At 60.7% G+C, this 17,362-nt stretch overlaps 1 protein-coding gene across 2 annotated transcripts in view; it reads left to right on the top strand.

The window, feature by feature from the left end:
• The window catches only part of RNF220 (ring finger protein 220), a 223,060-nt gene that overhangs the window by 124,528 nt on the left and 81,170 nt on the right, over positions 1-17,362 (top strand). For both annotated transcript variants that reach the window (XM_014521375.2, XM_025206829.1), the window contains exon 2: positions 4,406-4,535. In XM_014521375.2, the coding sequence (XP_014376861.1) occupies positions 4,406-4,535 (130 nt within the window). The remainder of the gene's footprint in view (positions 1-4,405; positions 4,536-17,362) is intronic.

Here is a 17,362-nt window from a genome sequence, read left to right as displayed (position 1 = left end):
TGGTGCAAAGAGCGGAGACCCGAGGTGCTGGCCATGGCAGGTCCCTGGTTGAGAGCTCTTGTGACCCCGTCTACCAGGCTGACGCCCCGCAGCACCCCGAAAGGATCTCCTGGGTGGGACGCTCCCATGTTTGCGGGGTGCCAAAGCCGGCTGTTGGGACCATCGTAGGATCACAGGAAAGCAGGGCTGGGACCGAGCCCAGCCCCCTGCTCAAGGCAGGATCGACCCTGATTAACCCATCCCGGCCACGTGTCTGTGCACCCTACTCCTGGACCTCCCAAGGATGGAGATTGCAGTGTCTCTGGGTGTCCTGGTCCAGTGCTTGACCACCCCAGAGCCAGAAGATTTCTCCAACTTCGATGTCCCCTGCTGCAGCTTGAGGCCGGTGCTTCTGGCCCTGCGGCCACAGAGAAAAACCCCATCTCCATCCTTTCTGCCATCGCCCTTTTGTTCTAGCCCAAGGACAGGACTTTGCACTTGCTCTTGTTGCATCTCATCGTCTAGGCAGGGCTCCCCACTGGTCTCCCCCAAAGCAGCCTTCAACCCAGACAAGCTCTTCCAAGGCTCTCGGCTGCGGCAGAAATGCAGGTGGCGCGGGGGCCTGGGAGGCCGTGTCTCCCTGCAAATGTACTGAGCCCAGCGGCGATGCCCTCGGCCACGTGGCGCCGCTCTCCCTCCCGGCTGGAAACAGTGCAGCCATGTCAGGCCAACGGGCCCTGCCCCTCGGCAGTGCTCGTTCGCCCTCCCCCAAGGCTGCACAGATGCTGCCCGGCTCCCGGGCAGCGGGTGGTACACGCAGAGTGGGGTGGCATGGCTTAGGGCATCGCTGCAGGCCTGGGGCATTCGCAGTGTCCAGCTTCTTGTCCCCTGTCCCCCCAGGTCCTTGTCTGCAGAGCTGCTGCCCAGCCCGTGGGTCCCCAGCCTGCACCATTGCAAGGTGCCGGGACACCGGCTCAGGCCATGCGCCCGGCTGGGGCTGGCTTCTGGCATTGCTTCCCCAGCTGAGCTCTGATTACATCACAGAAATTAAAATCATAGAAATTAAGGGCTTGAAGGGACCTCGAAAGAGCATCGAGTCCAACATCGGACCCTCCCGGCCTGGTGCAGCTGCTGCACCTGGGAACATGGGTGCGGGACACCTAATCCATGTGCATGTTGCACACCCTCGGTGTGCGTGCAAGACACTGCACGAGGGGCTGGGCTGTGGAGCGATCCTGATGGCATCAGAGGGGAGATGCCCCTTGCCATAAGTCCCCACGTGCATGGTGCATGCTCGGTCACCTTGTTCCCAGGCCCCGCGCTGCCATCTCCCCACCGGTCGCCTTGCCGTTACCTTCCTCCCCTCTGCCCGCGGCAGCCCCTTCCCCACCACTTACTGTCAGGGCGCGGTGCCACGGGCGGCCCAGCGCGCCGGGCCATTTCCGAGCTAATAGGAGGCTTGCTGGGGATGATTGTTTTCCGAGCGGGGAGGAGAAGCAGCTTGTCACCGCGATATCTGCTATCAGTACACAAATAACACCAGCCCCATCATCAGATGGAAATAATCGCCGCGGAAATGTGCCGGGGGGGATGTGGGGGTTGCCGGTGCCTGCAGCCGCGATGCCTTCAGGGAGGCTGTGTCAGCAATTCCCCGGCCACCTGCCTGCTTTCGGCGTGGCCCCCGCGGCACGGGGGGGGCCACCACGGCCCCCACACGCGGTGACAGGGGGGGGCCAGCTTCAGCCCAGGGGATTGCAGCCTTTTCATCCCTCTGCCACCAGCCAGCAGAGAGGGGCTGCAAAGGGAGCCCTGGAGCTATGAAACACCAGCAAAGCTGGCACGCACGGCTCCGGGCAGGGCTGTGGGGTGGGACGCGTGTCGCTTCAGAGGGGGTGGGATCAGCAGACCCCTGCCTCGTGGATGTAGTACAGACACACGGATGCGGTACCCAGCGCATCCGTGGTACCCAGCCAGCCTGGATGCGGAGGTCAGGCTGATGCTGAGATGGGGACATCGCATCCTTCTGCTTCCCTGTCCAAAACCAACTCCCAGCACCGGAAACACGGGACGGGGGGAGACCCCTGAGAGGGCCAGCCCAGAGCTTCACACACAACTACCAGGCCTAATACCCCTGCATCCGGAGCAGCTTTGGGGGAGAGAGCAGGGGAAGGACCAGGCTCATATGTGCCCGAAGGACCATCGTTCTCGAGTCGGCCTCTCTCCGGCAGCGCGGCCCGGACTCAGGTACCGCCCGGCTGCAGGGGGGCATCGTAGGTGCAATTGCGACTAACTGGGGACAATTGCAACCTCTGGCCCCGCCTGGGTGGCAGAGCCCGGGCGGGCAGCGTCCCCCTTGGAAGAGCCTGCACCAGCACCGGGGGTGCATGCCACCAGCCTGCCCCGAGCCTTTGGGGGCCAAATTGAATCCCTTGGTGCCCTGGAAAACACAGCCCATTGCTGCTGCTGGCAGTGGAGCTACCCCCATGGTAGCAGCGTGCACGGAGCTGGTCTCCAGCCATCGCTCTTGGGCTCCGGGGAAGGGTTTGGCTTCAGGGCTGACCTCTCTGTGCAGCCGAGGGGACTCGGGAGCAGTGCCAGCCGGGCCGCGGCGATGGGAAAGGAAGCCCCATCCGCCTGTTTATTTTGGGCAGGAGGCGCGGAGCGTGGCATTGTCTCGCGGCAGGAACGGGGGCTATAAATAGTGGCCGGGGGGACCCTCCTGGGCTATTTCAGGCCCCGGCTGCACAAAGGTGGACGGGCTCCAAGGGGAAGCGGGATTCCTGGCACGCCGGGGTCAGCACGCGCTGGCCGCTGCGAGGAATGAGGCTGCGCCCGGACACGGGAGGGCAGTCACGCCTGGCGGTCGGAGCCGCGAGGCCTGGGAGCTGCGTGCGTGACGGGCTGGCCGCCTGTGCAGACAGGAGCCAGGAGCTCTCTCCTCGGCTCTGCGAAGGGAAGCCAGCCTAGTGGTTAAAGCAAGACCCCGCAGGATCGTTCCCACCTCTCGCCCTGAGTGTCAGGGACCGCCTCCTCCTCTGCCTCAGTTTCCCCACCCAAAAAAGGGGCAGGGGGTTGGGTTGGTGCCTGGAAAACCCCACGGTAGGCACCGCTCAGCCCCGAGCAAGTCGTGCCCCATCTTTTAGGGTCGGGGCCGTCCCATGAGCCCCTGGCGCATGCAGCCATCAAATGGCCCCTTTTGGCTTCTGCATGGCCCCTTCCTGCCTCGGGCTGGGGTTCAGCCTGCCGGAGCCGCATCTGATGCATGAATCAATAATCCCGGGAGGGCCCCGAGCTGCAGCAGAGCTCGTCCCGCTCCCCAGAGCCGGGCTCACACCGCCCTCTGATGCGCGGCCACGCTAGTACAGCCGGGAATGGGGCCGGGCTGGACGTTACTGGCTTTTATATCAGCGCTGCCCATCGGCCTCGCTCCAGAGACGGGTCCCTGCCAGGCCCCTCAGTGTCCAGAGGAGGGATCGGGCCCATCAGGACACAGTGCTGGGGTGTAACAGTGTAAAACCCTGCTCCTGTCCCGTTCGCTCTCCCGTCCGTGTCCAGGACGCTGGGCAGGACGGGTCTGGGGTCTGGCCCAGGCATGGCAGCAGGTCCCTGGTGTAATGCGGTGGCCCCGGGGTTTGCCCTGCGCGGGGGTGAGGAGCCCTGTGGTCTGAGCACGTTGCTCCAAGGTATGTGCAGTGAGTCCCTGCCCCGGGCGATTCCCGATGGGCACCCGGGGTGGGACTGGGCTGCCGGGTCCCGGTCCACTCTGCCACCGACGCTCGGTGTGGACTTGGCCATGTCCCTCCATGCAGCAAGGAGGAGGATGGTGTCCCAGGGTGGAGGGGGCTGCAACGACACGTAATAACTAATGCCACGGTGTCACTCCCCGTGCTGTGGAGATGGGGAAACTGAGGCATGTGGGAAGACCAGGAACACTCTGATTTACGGGTGTATTATGGGAGCATCCGGGAGCCCCGTTGCAACCCTGTCTGTGCCAGGCGCTGTACAGACACTAAACGAGAGCCAGCCCCAGGCTACGTGCAAGGGGGGGGCAGCCAGGAAGTGAACCCATGGGGCTGCGGAGATCCACGGGGCAGACCCCGGGCATGTCTGCAGATCTGCTGCATCTTCATCCAGCCCAGCCCAGCCCAGCAGGGAAATCAGGTCAGGAAATCCCATATACCAGTGATTCTCACGCCGGGCGTCTGGAGGAGATCCTTGCCAGGGTGCAAACATGATACCCCACGTGATACCCCCAGCCACGCATTCAGAGAGTTAACACCCTCCTGTCCTGCTCTGGGCTTGCTGGGTTCCCTGCCGCAGGCGAATTGGCAGGTTCGGGGGCTGCATCGGGGTGGATGGTGGCGGAGAGCATGGTTTATCTGGCCTGGTTTGCACTGATGCTTCCCAACCCCTTGTGTCTCCACAGGCAAGAAGAAGGCCACGTTGTTCGACAGCCAGGCCCCGATCTGCCCCATCTGCCAGGTGCTGCTGCGCCCGGGGGAGCTGCAGGAGCACATGGAGCAGGAGCTGGAGAAGCTCACCCAGCTGAACATCAGGTAAGGGGCCCCGCGGCTTTAGGCCCCTGGCACGGAGGGACCAAGGCAGGAGCAGCCTCGTTTCCACCTGAGGCTCATCTCATTGCCTTGAGGCGAGCTGGGGCTGAGGTCTCTGGAGAGCAAAGCCTCCATTGCATGGGTCTGTCCTGTCCCCTTGCCCCGGTGCATGCAGGAGGGAGGCAGGGCTGGGGTTTCTTGCCCTGTTCTGCACATCTCTGCTGTTAAACACCGGCTGGCAGCAAGGATGGGCATATCTCCTTGCTGGTAGTGAGACACCAGCATCTCTACCCTCCCCGGATCCAGCCCCGTGGGATCAGTCCCTGTGCCGAGCTGAGCAGGGAGCTCACCGAGGCATCCCTGCTCCCTTACTCCGGCAGGGAAGTGCCAGAGCCCCTTCCTCTCCTCCCCTGCCGCTCTCACAGCAAAGCAGAGTCCTCAATTCAAAGAAAAAAAAAGAAAGAATTAATTGCATTTTAACTGCTAGCAGTTATTTAGGAAATGGCTGCAGCCAGGGGTTGGCAGCTCCCTGCCCCTGCCTTAATAAAACTCCGTCGCCCTGGAAAGGAGCGTGTTGATTTCAATTATTAATGAATTCCCCGGTTATTAAAAGGTGAGGACAGGGAGCAGGCTGCCGGCGCGGAGCGCAGTGACGTCACCGGGCCGGCGGGGAAAGCAGCGTGCACATGCACACGCGTGTAAGCAGGGGGGGCATGTGCATGGGTGCACACGTGTCGGGGGTGAGCTCCGATCAGCTGGACAGACCACCGCTGGGGTCTGCGGGGAGGAAAGGACGGCGCGGCTCAGCCTGCGACACAGCAGCAGCCTCCGGTTTCGGATGCGGGTGGAAAGGGGCGGAGGGAAATTCGGCAGGAGGAGGCACGAGGCTGAGACCTGCCCAGCTCATCGCACTCGTGGCACCGCGCCAGCGCTCAGCTCCGCGGCTCTTTAAGAGCAAGGGGGGTGTGGGGGGGAAGGGAACGACCAGCCCATTTATCCCGCCCGACACCCAGTCCCCTTGCGCGCGTAATTTATGGTGTAATTTGGGCTGCATCCAACTTAATAAAGGGCCACTGCAAATTAGCGAACAGGTTTAAATGAACAGAAGCAATTAGCGCTCAGAGGAGCCCATCAAGGAAGCCGGGCCAATCTCTGCACGGAGCTGAAAGCGCCGGCCGGCAGCCGCGATGGCGGGCGGGCACGCGGCGGTGATGGGAAGGTGGCGGTTAATGGGAAGGGAGAGGAAACCCTAAATCACGCTGCGTGACAAGGGCCAGCGCGGGCAGCTGACAAATGAAAAGGAGCGGCATTATTCCCTTAAATAACCCAGCCGTTAACGAGGAGACAGCTCGCCCCTCTCTGCCGGCCGCAGCGCCCGGCCACGCGCGGGGGAGGCATCGGGGGGCCTTTATTAATTATTAAATAACGACTCCCGCCGTGCCGTGATAGATAACGCTCCATCTGGGCCGAGGATTCAGGCGACGGAGGCTAATCTCGAACAAAGCTGCTCTCGTCTTCCCCCAGCCCTGGAACAGGGGCCATCCACGAAGTCTTGGGGGTCCGGTGAGGCCGTGGACCTGCCCGGGTGAGCTCAGGCCACCCCCTACTCCCTGCAAGGCCGAAGCAGCTCATCTTTACTAAGGGATGGGGGCAAACATCGTGGGAGAGGGGCAAAGAAATGCAGGCAGAGGTCCTGTTGCAAGGTCCTGTCCTGTGCCATCTCGACTTGTCCTGTCCATGCATCACGGGTCCAGCTAGGGCTGAGCCGTCCTCCTCCAAAAGCCCCGGGGCTCTCCCGCCGCCGGGTCCTGGTGCCTTCTAGGTGCCTGCAGAAGTGAGGGAGACATCACACAGGGCCGGGAGCTGGGCAGTGGAAAGTCACGCAGAGCAACATGTGGCCCACGGGCCAAATCCTGCCCGTGGAGCCCATGGATCCAGCCCGCGGAGTCGCCTCTGCCCGTGCCCTGGCTGGTACCACCCGCCAGGCTGGCCCTGCATGGCTCCGGGAGGGGTGCAAGGACCTGAAGGGGGAAGTTGAGGATGGGCGGCAGGAAGAATCTCCCTCCGAGGCTCATCTCCAGGGTGGGGAGGTCCAGTCTTTGGGGCTTTGGGATCGGTGGCTGCACACAACACAGGGAAGCTCCCAGGGGGTCAGACCAGCGTGCATCTGCCCCTTGTCTCCCACCTTCCCCTGTGTCCGGAGAGCAGAGGAAGGGGGTGCTCCGGCAGGGACCCCATCTGCTTGGAGCACGGCGAGAGCAGAGCAAGGGCATGCATCACAACCAGTTCCCCCACGGAGCAGGGACTGGGCCGGACTGGGCAGCAGCGCCGGGTGGGCATGCACAGGACGGGTCCCATCCGGGAGGCTCAGGGCCAAGATGCCCCTTGGGCAAATAACCCAGAGCCCCCCGCTAGGCTCCGGCCCCCGGGAGCAGGGGGCTGCGTCTTCCCTCCCCGCGGCTCTCCCGGCCCCTCGCCGGCTCCGGAGGGAGGAGGGGATGGAGAAGGCAGATGCAAATTTCATTTCTGAGCCACTGGCGCCGTTTCAAGAGCCGGCAGCCTCGGAGCCCTTCTCGGCGTTACATATGTAACAGCCTCATTGAACTTGACATGTCAAATTCAGGCCATTTGTGCAAAATCTCCCTTTAATAATACCGTTTCATTTCGCTCAAATGAGACTTGAATGCATGTAAAATGGAAAAGGATATTTAAGCTCTAACATTAGGCAGATGTCTTGCCAGAGGCCGATTGAATATATGAGATTTTGAAGTGCTTAACACGTTTTCGGTGCTCTCTCTTAGAATATGTCACCTGGCTTTCCCCCCCTCCCCTCCCTTTTTTCCTTCCTTTTTTTTTTTATCCCCCTCTTTAAGTGAAGGGTATAAATTGAAACCAAACAAAACTACAAGCCTCAGCTGGAAGGGGATTAACTCTCTCGGCCCCAAACCCCTCAAGGCCATCTTCTGTAGAGAAATGAGCTCCTGACGGAGCTGACGCTCGAGGCAGCACCAAGCGGTCGTCCTGGACCGGGATGTGGGGAGACAACCGAGTCTCACGTGCCCTTTGCATGCCCTTGTCATGTTAGAGGCGTACAGCCCCTTGCACTGTGGTGCACCATCTCGGCACCACCTGGGCAGGAGGAATGGATGTAGTCGGAGGAACGAAGTGTAGGCTGAGCAGGGTTTTTTGATAATAGACTTCCAATCCTTGAGGGGCAGAGAGGATGGAGACGGGCTTGTCTCTGTGGCTGCAGGGGACAGGACTAGGAGCAACGGTCTCCAGCTGCAGCAGGGGAAACTGAGGCTGGAGATGAGGAGGGGCCGACTCTGAAGGGGTCAAGCACTGAACCAGGCTGCCCAGGGAGGAGGTGGACTCGCCATCCCTGGAGGTTTCCAAATGCAGCTTGGACAGACTCATGGCTGGGATGGGTTAGTCATTGGTGACCCTGCCTTGAGCATCTAATTGCATGAGATGTGACCTCGGGAGGTGCCTTCCAGCCCTGCTTCCCTACGATCCTGTGCCAGCCCTGTGTGCCTCTCCATGCCCGTGCCCTGCTCAGTTCTTGCAGGCTGCATCCCTTACCTACCCAGGAGCCTGGGTGCTGCCTGCTGCCCGGGGCATGGGGAAGAAGGAGCATCCCTCCACTGAGAGGCTCCGGGTGCAGGGATTGCAAGCAGCCCCCGGGACCCACCAGCGCTGTTCTTCTTCCCTAAGCAAAGTCGGTGCAGGTGCAAAGCAGGTTTAGGCTAGAGCTCAAGGAAAACTACACTGGTGGAGCAGGGAGGCCATGCGAGAGATGCCAGGGAAGGGGGGCCGCTCCATCGCTGGAGTGGTTCAAGGAGAGCGTGGACGGGCACTGGTTGGGGATGCTCTACATGATGGGTTGTCTGGACTGGTTTGCACAGGGCTGATCCTGCCTCGGGCAGGGCTTGGACTGGATGCGACCCCGCAGCTCCCTGCCAGCCCCGCGGCTCTGGGACATCTGTTTCTGATTCTAGGTGCCGCCCGTCGCATGACCTCCAGCCCAGGTGAACGCATGCCTTCACAAGCCCCTCTTTTTAGGCACCTGGCCTTTCTCCCTCCTTGCGCCTTCTGCTAAAGGGGATGTGACCGCTGGACCGTACTGCCGCCCACCACCCGGGCTCTGGTGTCTCAGCACCCCTTTGCTGTCAGCCAGGGCTGTGAAGTGCACGGGCAAAGCATGTGTGTCCTGCCCCGGTCGCGGCAGCACCAGGTGGAAGATAACAGCCTTCTACTGCAGGCCGTTGCTCTGGTCGCGCCGGTGGCCGAGGGCCGCCCGGCTGGGTCGACGCGCCGGCATCTCCGCGTTTCTCTGCTGCTTGGAGGTCTTCGGGAACGGCAGTGAGCGAGCGGAGCGGCTGAGCCGAGCTCCCGGACCGCCCGGCGCCGGCGCTGGGCCCGGCATGGCCGCGGGTCGAGAGTCGGAATGGCACGAAGTCTGGTCTTGCCGCCTGGACGCTCACTCTGAATGGGGCTTGGGGCATCCACCCACCCATCCCGCCACCCCTACCTACCTACCCACTCACCCGCCCACACCCCCCCCACCTACCTACCTACCCACCCATCCATCCATCCCCCCCACCTAACTACCTACTTACCCACTCACTCACCCATCTGTCCATCCATCCATCCATCCATCCATCCATCCCCCCACCTACCTACCTACCTACCCACCCATCCATCCATCCCCCCACCTATCTAACTACCTACTTACCCACTCACCCACCCATCCATCCATCCATCCATCCATCCCCCTACCTACCTACCTACCTACCCACTCACCTAACCATCCACCCACCCACCTACCTACCTACCTATCTATCTATCAACCCACCCATCTATCCACCCTTCCTTCCTTCCATCCATCCATCCATCCACCCACCTACCTGTCCGTCCATGCATCTATCTGTCTATCGATCACCTCTTTTTGCCAGTAGACCTTTTGTGGGTGGATGAGCCGCATGTCTCGTATGTGCGAGGCCGGATCTCGCATCGGCAAGGAGACTACAGAGATGCCCTGGCTAACGTTTGGGGGTGGGCTGATCTGCTGGGCAGAGGGCTGGCCCGCGGGGCAGGCTGTCTGGAGTCGCTCCCTGGCTCTGCTACTGCCTGGCTAAGGGACCTTGGGCCAGTCACTCCTGTCCCACCCGTGGCACTGGTGCCAGTGGCTGGAAGCGCTGGGTTCGGGAAGCGCCTCTTGCTGCCTGCTGTATCCCATCCTCCTTCTCTCTCTGGTGCCGCATCCTTGTAGCTTCACAGGGAACAAGAACAAGAGCCGGTGCTAGTTATCTCCCCTCAGGCTGTTGGAATAAACTCCTATTCCAAGACCCCTCCAGGGACCCCCAGGATGAAGGAATCGGGGAGAGATCCCCCCCAGGGATGAGGACAGGGCCGTCCCTAGCAGGCTCAGGGACAGAGCTGGGGACAGATACAAAGCACATTACCAGGGCATGGACTGGTGACCCTCTCCTTCATCCTCCCGCCTTCCTCGGGGTTAGGTCCACCCCCAGCGTCCCTGGCAGAAGTTCACCTCCACGGAGCCAGCTCCCACAGCCGCCTTGCTTCCTGGCTTGTGTTTCGTGGCCCTTTGAGTAGCATGTTTCTCTGATGGTTCAGCTGCAAGCCAAGCTGCTTTCCCTGCCCGTGGCCCACTGCCATCTGCACGGTCGACATGTCAAAGGAAGACGATGCCGGAGGGGCCTCCGGCTCCGTGCCGATATGGGGCCTGGCATATGACATACCTTGCCTGCCACGACTGTTAAAACCTGGCCGCAGCGTGGACAGCTCCGGTCAGGGGTTGGTGTGACACCAGGGCCCCCTGCTCTAGGAAGCGTTGTGTTAGCCCAGACCAAGCCCTTGTCTGAGATGCCCTTACCCGGCAGAAGAGAAGAGGGAAGGGTGGATCACAGTCTTCAAATCCCCAAAGAGCGATGACAGAGAGGATGGAGACGGGCTTTTCTCTGTGGCCACAAGGAACAGGACTCGGAGTAACAGTCTCCAGATGCAGCAGGGGAAACTGAGGCTGGAGATGAGGAGGGACGGTCTGTCTCTGAGCGTGGTCCAGCACTGGACCAAGCTGCCTAGGAGGTGGTAGACTCTCCATCCTTCCAAGAGCAGGTTGGACACACGCGTGTTTGGACAGGGCTGATCCTGCCTAGAGCAGAGGGCTGGGCTGGATGTGACCTGGTGAGGTCCCTTCCCGCCCTGCTTTCCTGTGGTCCTCAAGTGGCGTCGCTGCCAGCCACCAAGGAGACTCAGACCCAGCAGCTGCCCCGGCTAAGTCAAGTGGGTTACCCTCAAATCTGTCCTGCTGTCCCGTGTCATGTCTGGGACACGGCTGCAGCTGAGAGGTCCACCTGGGGACGCCAACTTGTTGGCCAAGCCATAGGCACTGTCCCCAGGCAGCCAGTGCTGTGGCCAGGCCTGGCGTCTGAATGAGAGCTGAGGCATTTAGGAATGGGCTTTTTTTGTTAACAAAGCTCCCGAAAATCTCTCCCCTGAAAACCAGCGCGATAGCCAGGCACAGAGAGGGAGCGTCAGCGCTTCCCCACCGGCCCCCATCTCCCAAACTTTTCCTCCTTCCCTTTCACTCCCTGCCCCTTGCTCTCTTTCTTCCTCTTTATTTTCTTCCCACCTGTTTTTCTTTTCCTCTTCCCTGCCTCCCCCGTTCTCTGTGGCCCCCTCTCCCCCTCCCCTCCCCCAGCCCCGGTATCAAGGCGACATCTCCCAGCCAAGTACTTTTAATTTCCCCTGTAGCCCTTGCTGACACGGTGGATATGCACAGCAAGTTAAATTCCCGCCTGATCAATAAAACAGAAGCAGTGTGTCCGACCGGTCGATATTTTTTTATCTGTCTTCAGCCCAGTCCTGCTGATGACAGCCCCCCGCGCTACAGCAAAGACACTCAAGGGCATCGAGCTTTGGCAACACAGCTCTTTTTTTTTTTTTTTTTTTTTATTTAAATGAAAAAAAAATCCAGATGCTGGCAAAAAAAAAAAAAGTTCACGGAGTTTGGCCTTTGCTTAATAACGTTTTATGATTTATCTTAATTTTTAATTGAAAAAAATTTGCGAATTAATTGATTTCTGGGACTTGCCAATTAACATTGTAATTGGGTGCATGATAAATTTCAAGGGAGCCTCATTTTTCTCCCTCTCCCTCTTGTCACTGTGGAGGGGACCCGCCGGGGCAGATGCTTCCCGTCCCCGGCGCGCCCCCCCGCCGCGGCCAAGGTGCTGCCGGCCCCCTGCTCGGAGGAGGCGCAGGCAAGCTAATAAAGTCGTGTTATTAGAGTCTCGCCAGAGGTGACCCCTCGAGGCATAAATCCCCGCCGGGGAGAGCAGGGACAGGTACTATTAAGTGCCTTGCACTACCTTCTTCCAGGCAGCACTGGGTGCCCCCCTGCACCCACGGCCCCCTCCCTGCCGCGGCCCACACCTGATTGATCTCCGCCGAGGCCGGCTTGACAGCGGCCAAGTTTGCCGGAGCTTCTCCTCCTCTCGGCATGGATGTACGAGGAGTTATGGAGGGGTGGGGAGAGGAGCGGGGCCCTGTAGCTCCCGGTGGGACCGTCCTAGGGGCAAGGCAGGGCTGGTTGTGGGTGTCTCGGACCCCGCCAGCCCTGACACGAGCCAGGCAGTGAGGGGAGGATGCCTCCGGCTGCTCCAGCTGCTTTCTCCCCTCGGCCCAGATTGGGAGCAGCAGGCCACGCACTTCCGCGCCTGTCTCTCGATGCCCACCTCGAAGCCCAGGGAGGCTGTTTGCTTTCCTCTGTTGTACAGCTGAGCCCAGCTCTTGCACAGTGCCATTGCAGAGGGGTCTCGAGGTGTGAATCCCAGACTCTGCTCTGGGTCCGGATTCAGCCGTTGGCGCCAGCCCGTCGCGGGGTCATGAGAAACCTGCCTTTGCAACCAGCCGGCGCTTTCCTCGGCTGCCAGGTGCGCCAGGGTTTAATTTAGGCTCCCCCACAATGGAGCGGGAAGCCTGCCAGGATGCTTGGACATCCCAGGGAAGCCAAAGCAGGACAAGGCCGTGTGCGTGGCACTGGACAAGCCAGGAGCAGGAGAGGAGGGGTGGGGGCAGGCAGGGCTGAGAGCTGCTGACTGGGGGGAGCATGGGCGTGCAATTAAATCACATGGTGTTGCACGTCTGTGCAGTGCCTTCCACCTCCTAGGGGCTTTGCCAGCTGGCTTGAAGAGTGTACAGGCTTCGCTTCATCCACCACTGAAATGCAGCCAGCTCTGGGGTGGAACGCAGCAGGGAGCCCGTGAAGGGCCACGGGGAACCTGATGGCATGATATCTCTTTCACGGGAAGACTTTGCCCCAGGGGGCTGGGCCCCCCGAGTCTGGCCATCGCTGATGGGGGGTTACATCAGCCAGAGCCCAGCGAGGCTGGCAGCAGCCCCTGGGCTTGCTCCTGTCGTGTGGTGGTGGGGAGCAGGAGAGGAGAGGAATCCCTCCAGCATCTCTCTTGCAGAGGGAAGGCGGGGAAACGCAGCCCCACTGCAGAGGCGCCGCTCCTCCCCTCCCCTAGCAGACCCCGGTTTTGGCCCTGCTGAAAACCCATGCGGGTCTGATGTTGGAAGCGTCAGGTGCCGCGGGTTCGAGGGCCTTGTGGTGAGGGCATGAGGCTGGCTCAAAGCCAGGCCCTGCCACTGACTCCCTGTGCATCATCTTGGGTGTGTCCCTTTACGCCCTGCGTGTGCAGTGGGGATCACACTCTCCGTTCGTGACCTGGAAGCCCTCCGTCCTGAGGCGGTGAGGGCTGACAGCCTGCTCGTGGGTGCAACGGGGCACGAATCCCAGGGATGCCCAGAGACATCGGAGCTGGAGAAGGACCCTCGGAGCTGTTTCTTCCCCTCGGTGCCCAGAGCCCGTTTCTGCATCAGCGTCAGCAGCTGGTGCCCTACGGTCCTTTCCCCGCATCCCCCCAGCTCAGGATCAGGCCTGTCCAAACCAGCCCAGACAAACCCCGGGTCTAACCTCTGAGCCACACGACAGTCGCCCCGACACAGCCCCAGGTATCGCCCTTGCCCCCGGGATACAGGGGGGCCACGGCTGCTGCCAGGGGGTCATGGATGCTCCAGAGACCCCAGGCCGAGGCTGTGCCCCCGCTGCAGAGGAAGTCTGCAGTCCCAGCCAGTCTGAGCAGGGGGGATTGCTCAAGGGGGAAAGGCCCAGAAGCAAGGGGGGGAGACTCCTCTACTTTGCAGCAGCAGCAGCGTTGCTCCTGGGGGTAGCAGGGAGATGCATGGGCCAAGCTTGCAAAGATGCTGGGTGCAGACAGGTGCAAAGCCCCGGCCAAGTGCCCAGCAGACAGGACACGTTGACGAGGTCCAGAGAAGGGCCGGGGCCTGGAGAGACTAAAAAGGCCAGGAGTCCTGAGTTTGGAGAGGAGACGGCTGAGGGGGGATACGATTGAGGCTATAACATCAGGAAGGGTGCGGACAAGTGCTAGAACGAGGGGCAGCCGCTGAAATAATGGGAGACAGGTGTGAGAGCAAGGCCTTTTTAAAGCAAGGTGTGGTGAAGAGGTGGAACTCGTTGCCCCAGGCGGTGCTGGAGGCAGGAGGCAGAACCGGGTTCAAAAAGGGACTGGATAAGTTCGTGGGTGATGGATCTAGGGAGATGTTTCCTCGGGCATGTCTACCCCAATGCTGTTGGATACTGAACAGGGAGAGAGACCCAGCTCAGCACCCTCCCTTCACAGCACCCGGCCCTGCCACGGTCGGGGACAGGACAGCTGGACGGCCCATTGCTCCGGCCCCGTCTGGCCCTGCTGAGAGCCTGGGAGATGCTTGCAACAGCTGAGCTCGGGGGTCTTTTGCAAATCTGGCGTGTGCTGCCAGGTCGGGGGGAGCTTCCAGAGATGCGACGGTGAAAAGCATCCCCTCGGTTCCTCCTCTGGAGGCAAGTGACACCTCTGCTCACCTGCGCGGACATCAGAGACCCCCGCTCCCCTCTTCCCAGGCCAGCTTCCCTCTTGTGCAGGGGCAGTGCCCCCTGCCCGTCTCCTCCAGGGTCTCACCGGTCTCCCCTCCAGGTCTCCCCACCCGGGTGCTGCAGCGTTCAGGCATTAAATCATATCATCACAGACAATGAGGGCGGGAAGGGAGCTCAGGAGTCACATCTAGTCCAACCCCCTGCTCCAAGCAGGACCAGCCCCGACTACATCATCCCAGCCAAGGCTTGGTCTAATTGGGTCTTAAACACCTCCAAGGGTGGGGAGTCCACTGCCTCTCTGGGTAACCTCTTCCAGTGCTTTCTTACCCCCCTGGTATAGTCGGAGAAACAAGCACCTTTCCCTGGAAGCGTTTCAAGGAGGCATATCCATCGTGGCTGGCTTCAGGCAGCATCCTTTGTGGGGTGGCACAGGGGACCGAGCCCTGCGAAGGCTGCCGCTGCAGCGTGGTCGGTTGCCAGCCGTTGCAAGCATCTCCCAGGCTGTCGAGCATCCTCTCGCTGAGGATGAGCACAAGCCTCTGAACTGCTCAGGTTCAAGAAACTTGGGGCTTGGCCGTGGCCAGGGTTATCCCGGCCACTGGTAGGGATCCCCTCGGATGCACAGTCCTCACCGTGCTGTTTGCAAACCGCTGCACGGTCTAGGACTGTGATTCTCAACCGGGGTCCTGCAACACCCCACGGGGGCCTTGAGGTCCTTTCAAGGCGGGGCAGGCAATGCTAGCACTGGCAGGCATGCAAACTCACAGGAGAAACCCAGAGGTTGCAAACAGGAATCTGTAGCATTAAAACCATCCTGCCCTGTGGTGGGCTGGCCCCGTTCTTATGCGTGATGGCAGAAAGCCGTTCTTGCATTGCAAAGTCAAAGCATTTTCCCAGGGGTGCCCGAGTCTTTTGGGGGTGTCCCAAGTGTATGCAGGGGTCCCCCATGTCTCAAACGCCGAGAACTGCCGGTCTCGGGGCAGGCGCCGGGGCTGAAACACATCGGCCAAAGCCGCATTTCCCGCGACGTGTGCAGCCGTTGGCTCCGCGCGAGCCAGAGCTCTTTGTGGAGAGTCGTCCGCACTGTTTCCCCTGCATAATCAGCTCATTTGTTTCTGCCTGGTAGGAGAGACCTAGCAAACACGAGCCTGGCTCATCAGCAGAGCTGGCAGCCTACGTCTGCTCTTGCGTGAAGCCGGGTCCCTGGGCCCGGGAGCAGTGGGGTGCAGCATTCGCAGCCGTGACCCCCGAGCGAGCAGCTCCGACAGGCGGGCACGGGGATGCAGAGCTCAGCACCTCTGTGGAGGACCGTCGCTTTTGGTGCCAACGTCTCGGCTCCGTGGAGCACCTCTGAAACCAGGCCGCTTTCATGCAGTTTGGGGCACCCCGGTCTGACCCTTCCCATCCTCGGCGCTCTGCTCCTGCGAGGTCTCGAACTCGCCACAGCCCAACAGTGGTCCTAGCACCCCAGAGCTCACGCACACATCCTGCCCAGTCCTGAGAGCTGGACATCGCTGCTTTCCTCTCCGGGGCACTATCGAGGCAGCGGGAGGTATCAAGAGTATTAGATGAGCCCTGTCCTAAAAGCACCGCCTTTGGGATCGGCTCGGTGCAGGAGAAGCACTTGCGAGGGTTGCTGATAGCAGAGGGTTGGGGGCCGGGGGCTGCGGGCAATGGAGAATCCGATGCGGGGAGGGGTTTGCTGCCCCTTCGAACGTACAACGCGCCCCTCCTGGGTCTGGCCGTTCCCCGGGGCCCTCGGAGCCGCTGCCCGGGAGCCCTCAGGTGCCTGCGACCCACCAGCCGGGCCGGCAGCATCCGCGCCCCGTGCTTAGGGTTTCTCCTCTTTCTCCCAGGTTTGCTGCAAGGAAACGTTCCTCTTAGCAGCTGTCATGAAATCATAATGACGGGGTATAAATCACAGCCGAGCCGGCGAGGGGCCCCGGCCGCGCTCATTCGTCGCCCGCCCGGCCCCATCGGCCGTAATGGGGCGACACCGGCGGATGCGGCCGTGTCGGGGCAGGTGCCCGGGGGGAAGCATAACTCAGGGGCCGACGGCTGCTGGAGACAAGGACGTTCCCTCCTGTGACCTGCCCGATGCACACGGGTTGAATCCCCGAGCGTGGGTGAACACCGGGCACGTGCGTGTGTCCAGCCCGTGGGGGACCCCCTCTTCTCCCTGCATCTCTCCCTCGCCCCTTTATTTCCGCCTAGAAAGGAAAAGCAGTTGTTTGGTTGTAATGAACTAGATAAACAATTCCCCAAATAGATTAAAACGCACTGTAACTTATAAAAGCGGGTAGTAATTATATTTTATTAGCTAGCAAAACACCATTTTTTTATTTCGAAGGATAATTCCATGTAAATCACCTTAATTAGAAGTGTCAGGCGAGCCTGTGAATATCCTACTTAGTAACTAATTTCCTATGTACAGGTTATAATTTAAAACACATGGATCACTCGCCGAGTGGAAATATGCTAGCCGTGAAATAATGTGGGGAGTGTCGGGGTTATTACTATGTAAATGTGTAATCATCTCCGAGCACAGCAGACTGGCTTGGTGATTAAAGAGATCTCCGAGGTCTCCAAAGATTGTGCTCCCTGCCAGGGCCTAGAGCGAAAAACTTTAAAAGGCGCCGAAAAGTGTTTGAACTTTAAAGGTCTCCGCTTCCCGTTTACCATTTCCAATTTGTCTGCAGCGTTTATGGAACGGCAGGTTTCTCTTTGCCGACGGCCGCGAGCCCTTTCCCCCATCTTGCTATTTCGAGGAAGGGCGAATTAGCCCTCGGGGTCCGGGATCCTATCTCGAGCAGGGACCGGCGCCAGAGGAAGGTGTGAGAAGCCGCGTGTGCGGGAACCTGCTCCC

This window comes from Alligator sinensis, unplaced genomic scaffold (genome assembly GCF_000455745.1).
Source record: "Alligator sinensis unplaced genomic scaffold, ASM45574v1 scaffold781_1, whole genome shotgun sequence".
NCBI lineage: Eukaryota > Metazoa > Chordata > Crocodylia > Alligatoridae > Alligator > Alligator sinensis.
The sequence above is the reverse complement of the archived record's forward strand: the minus strand, read 5'-3'. Positions and strand labels throughout refer to the sequence as shown.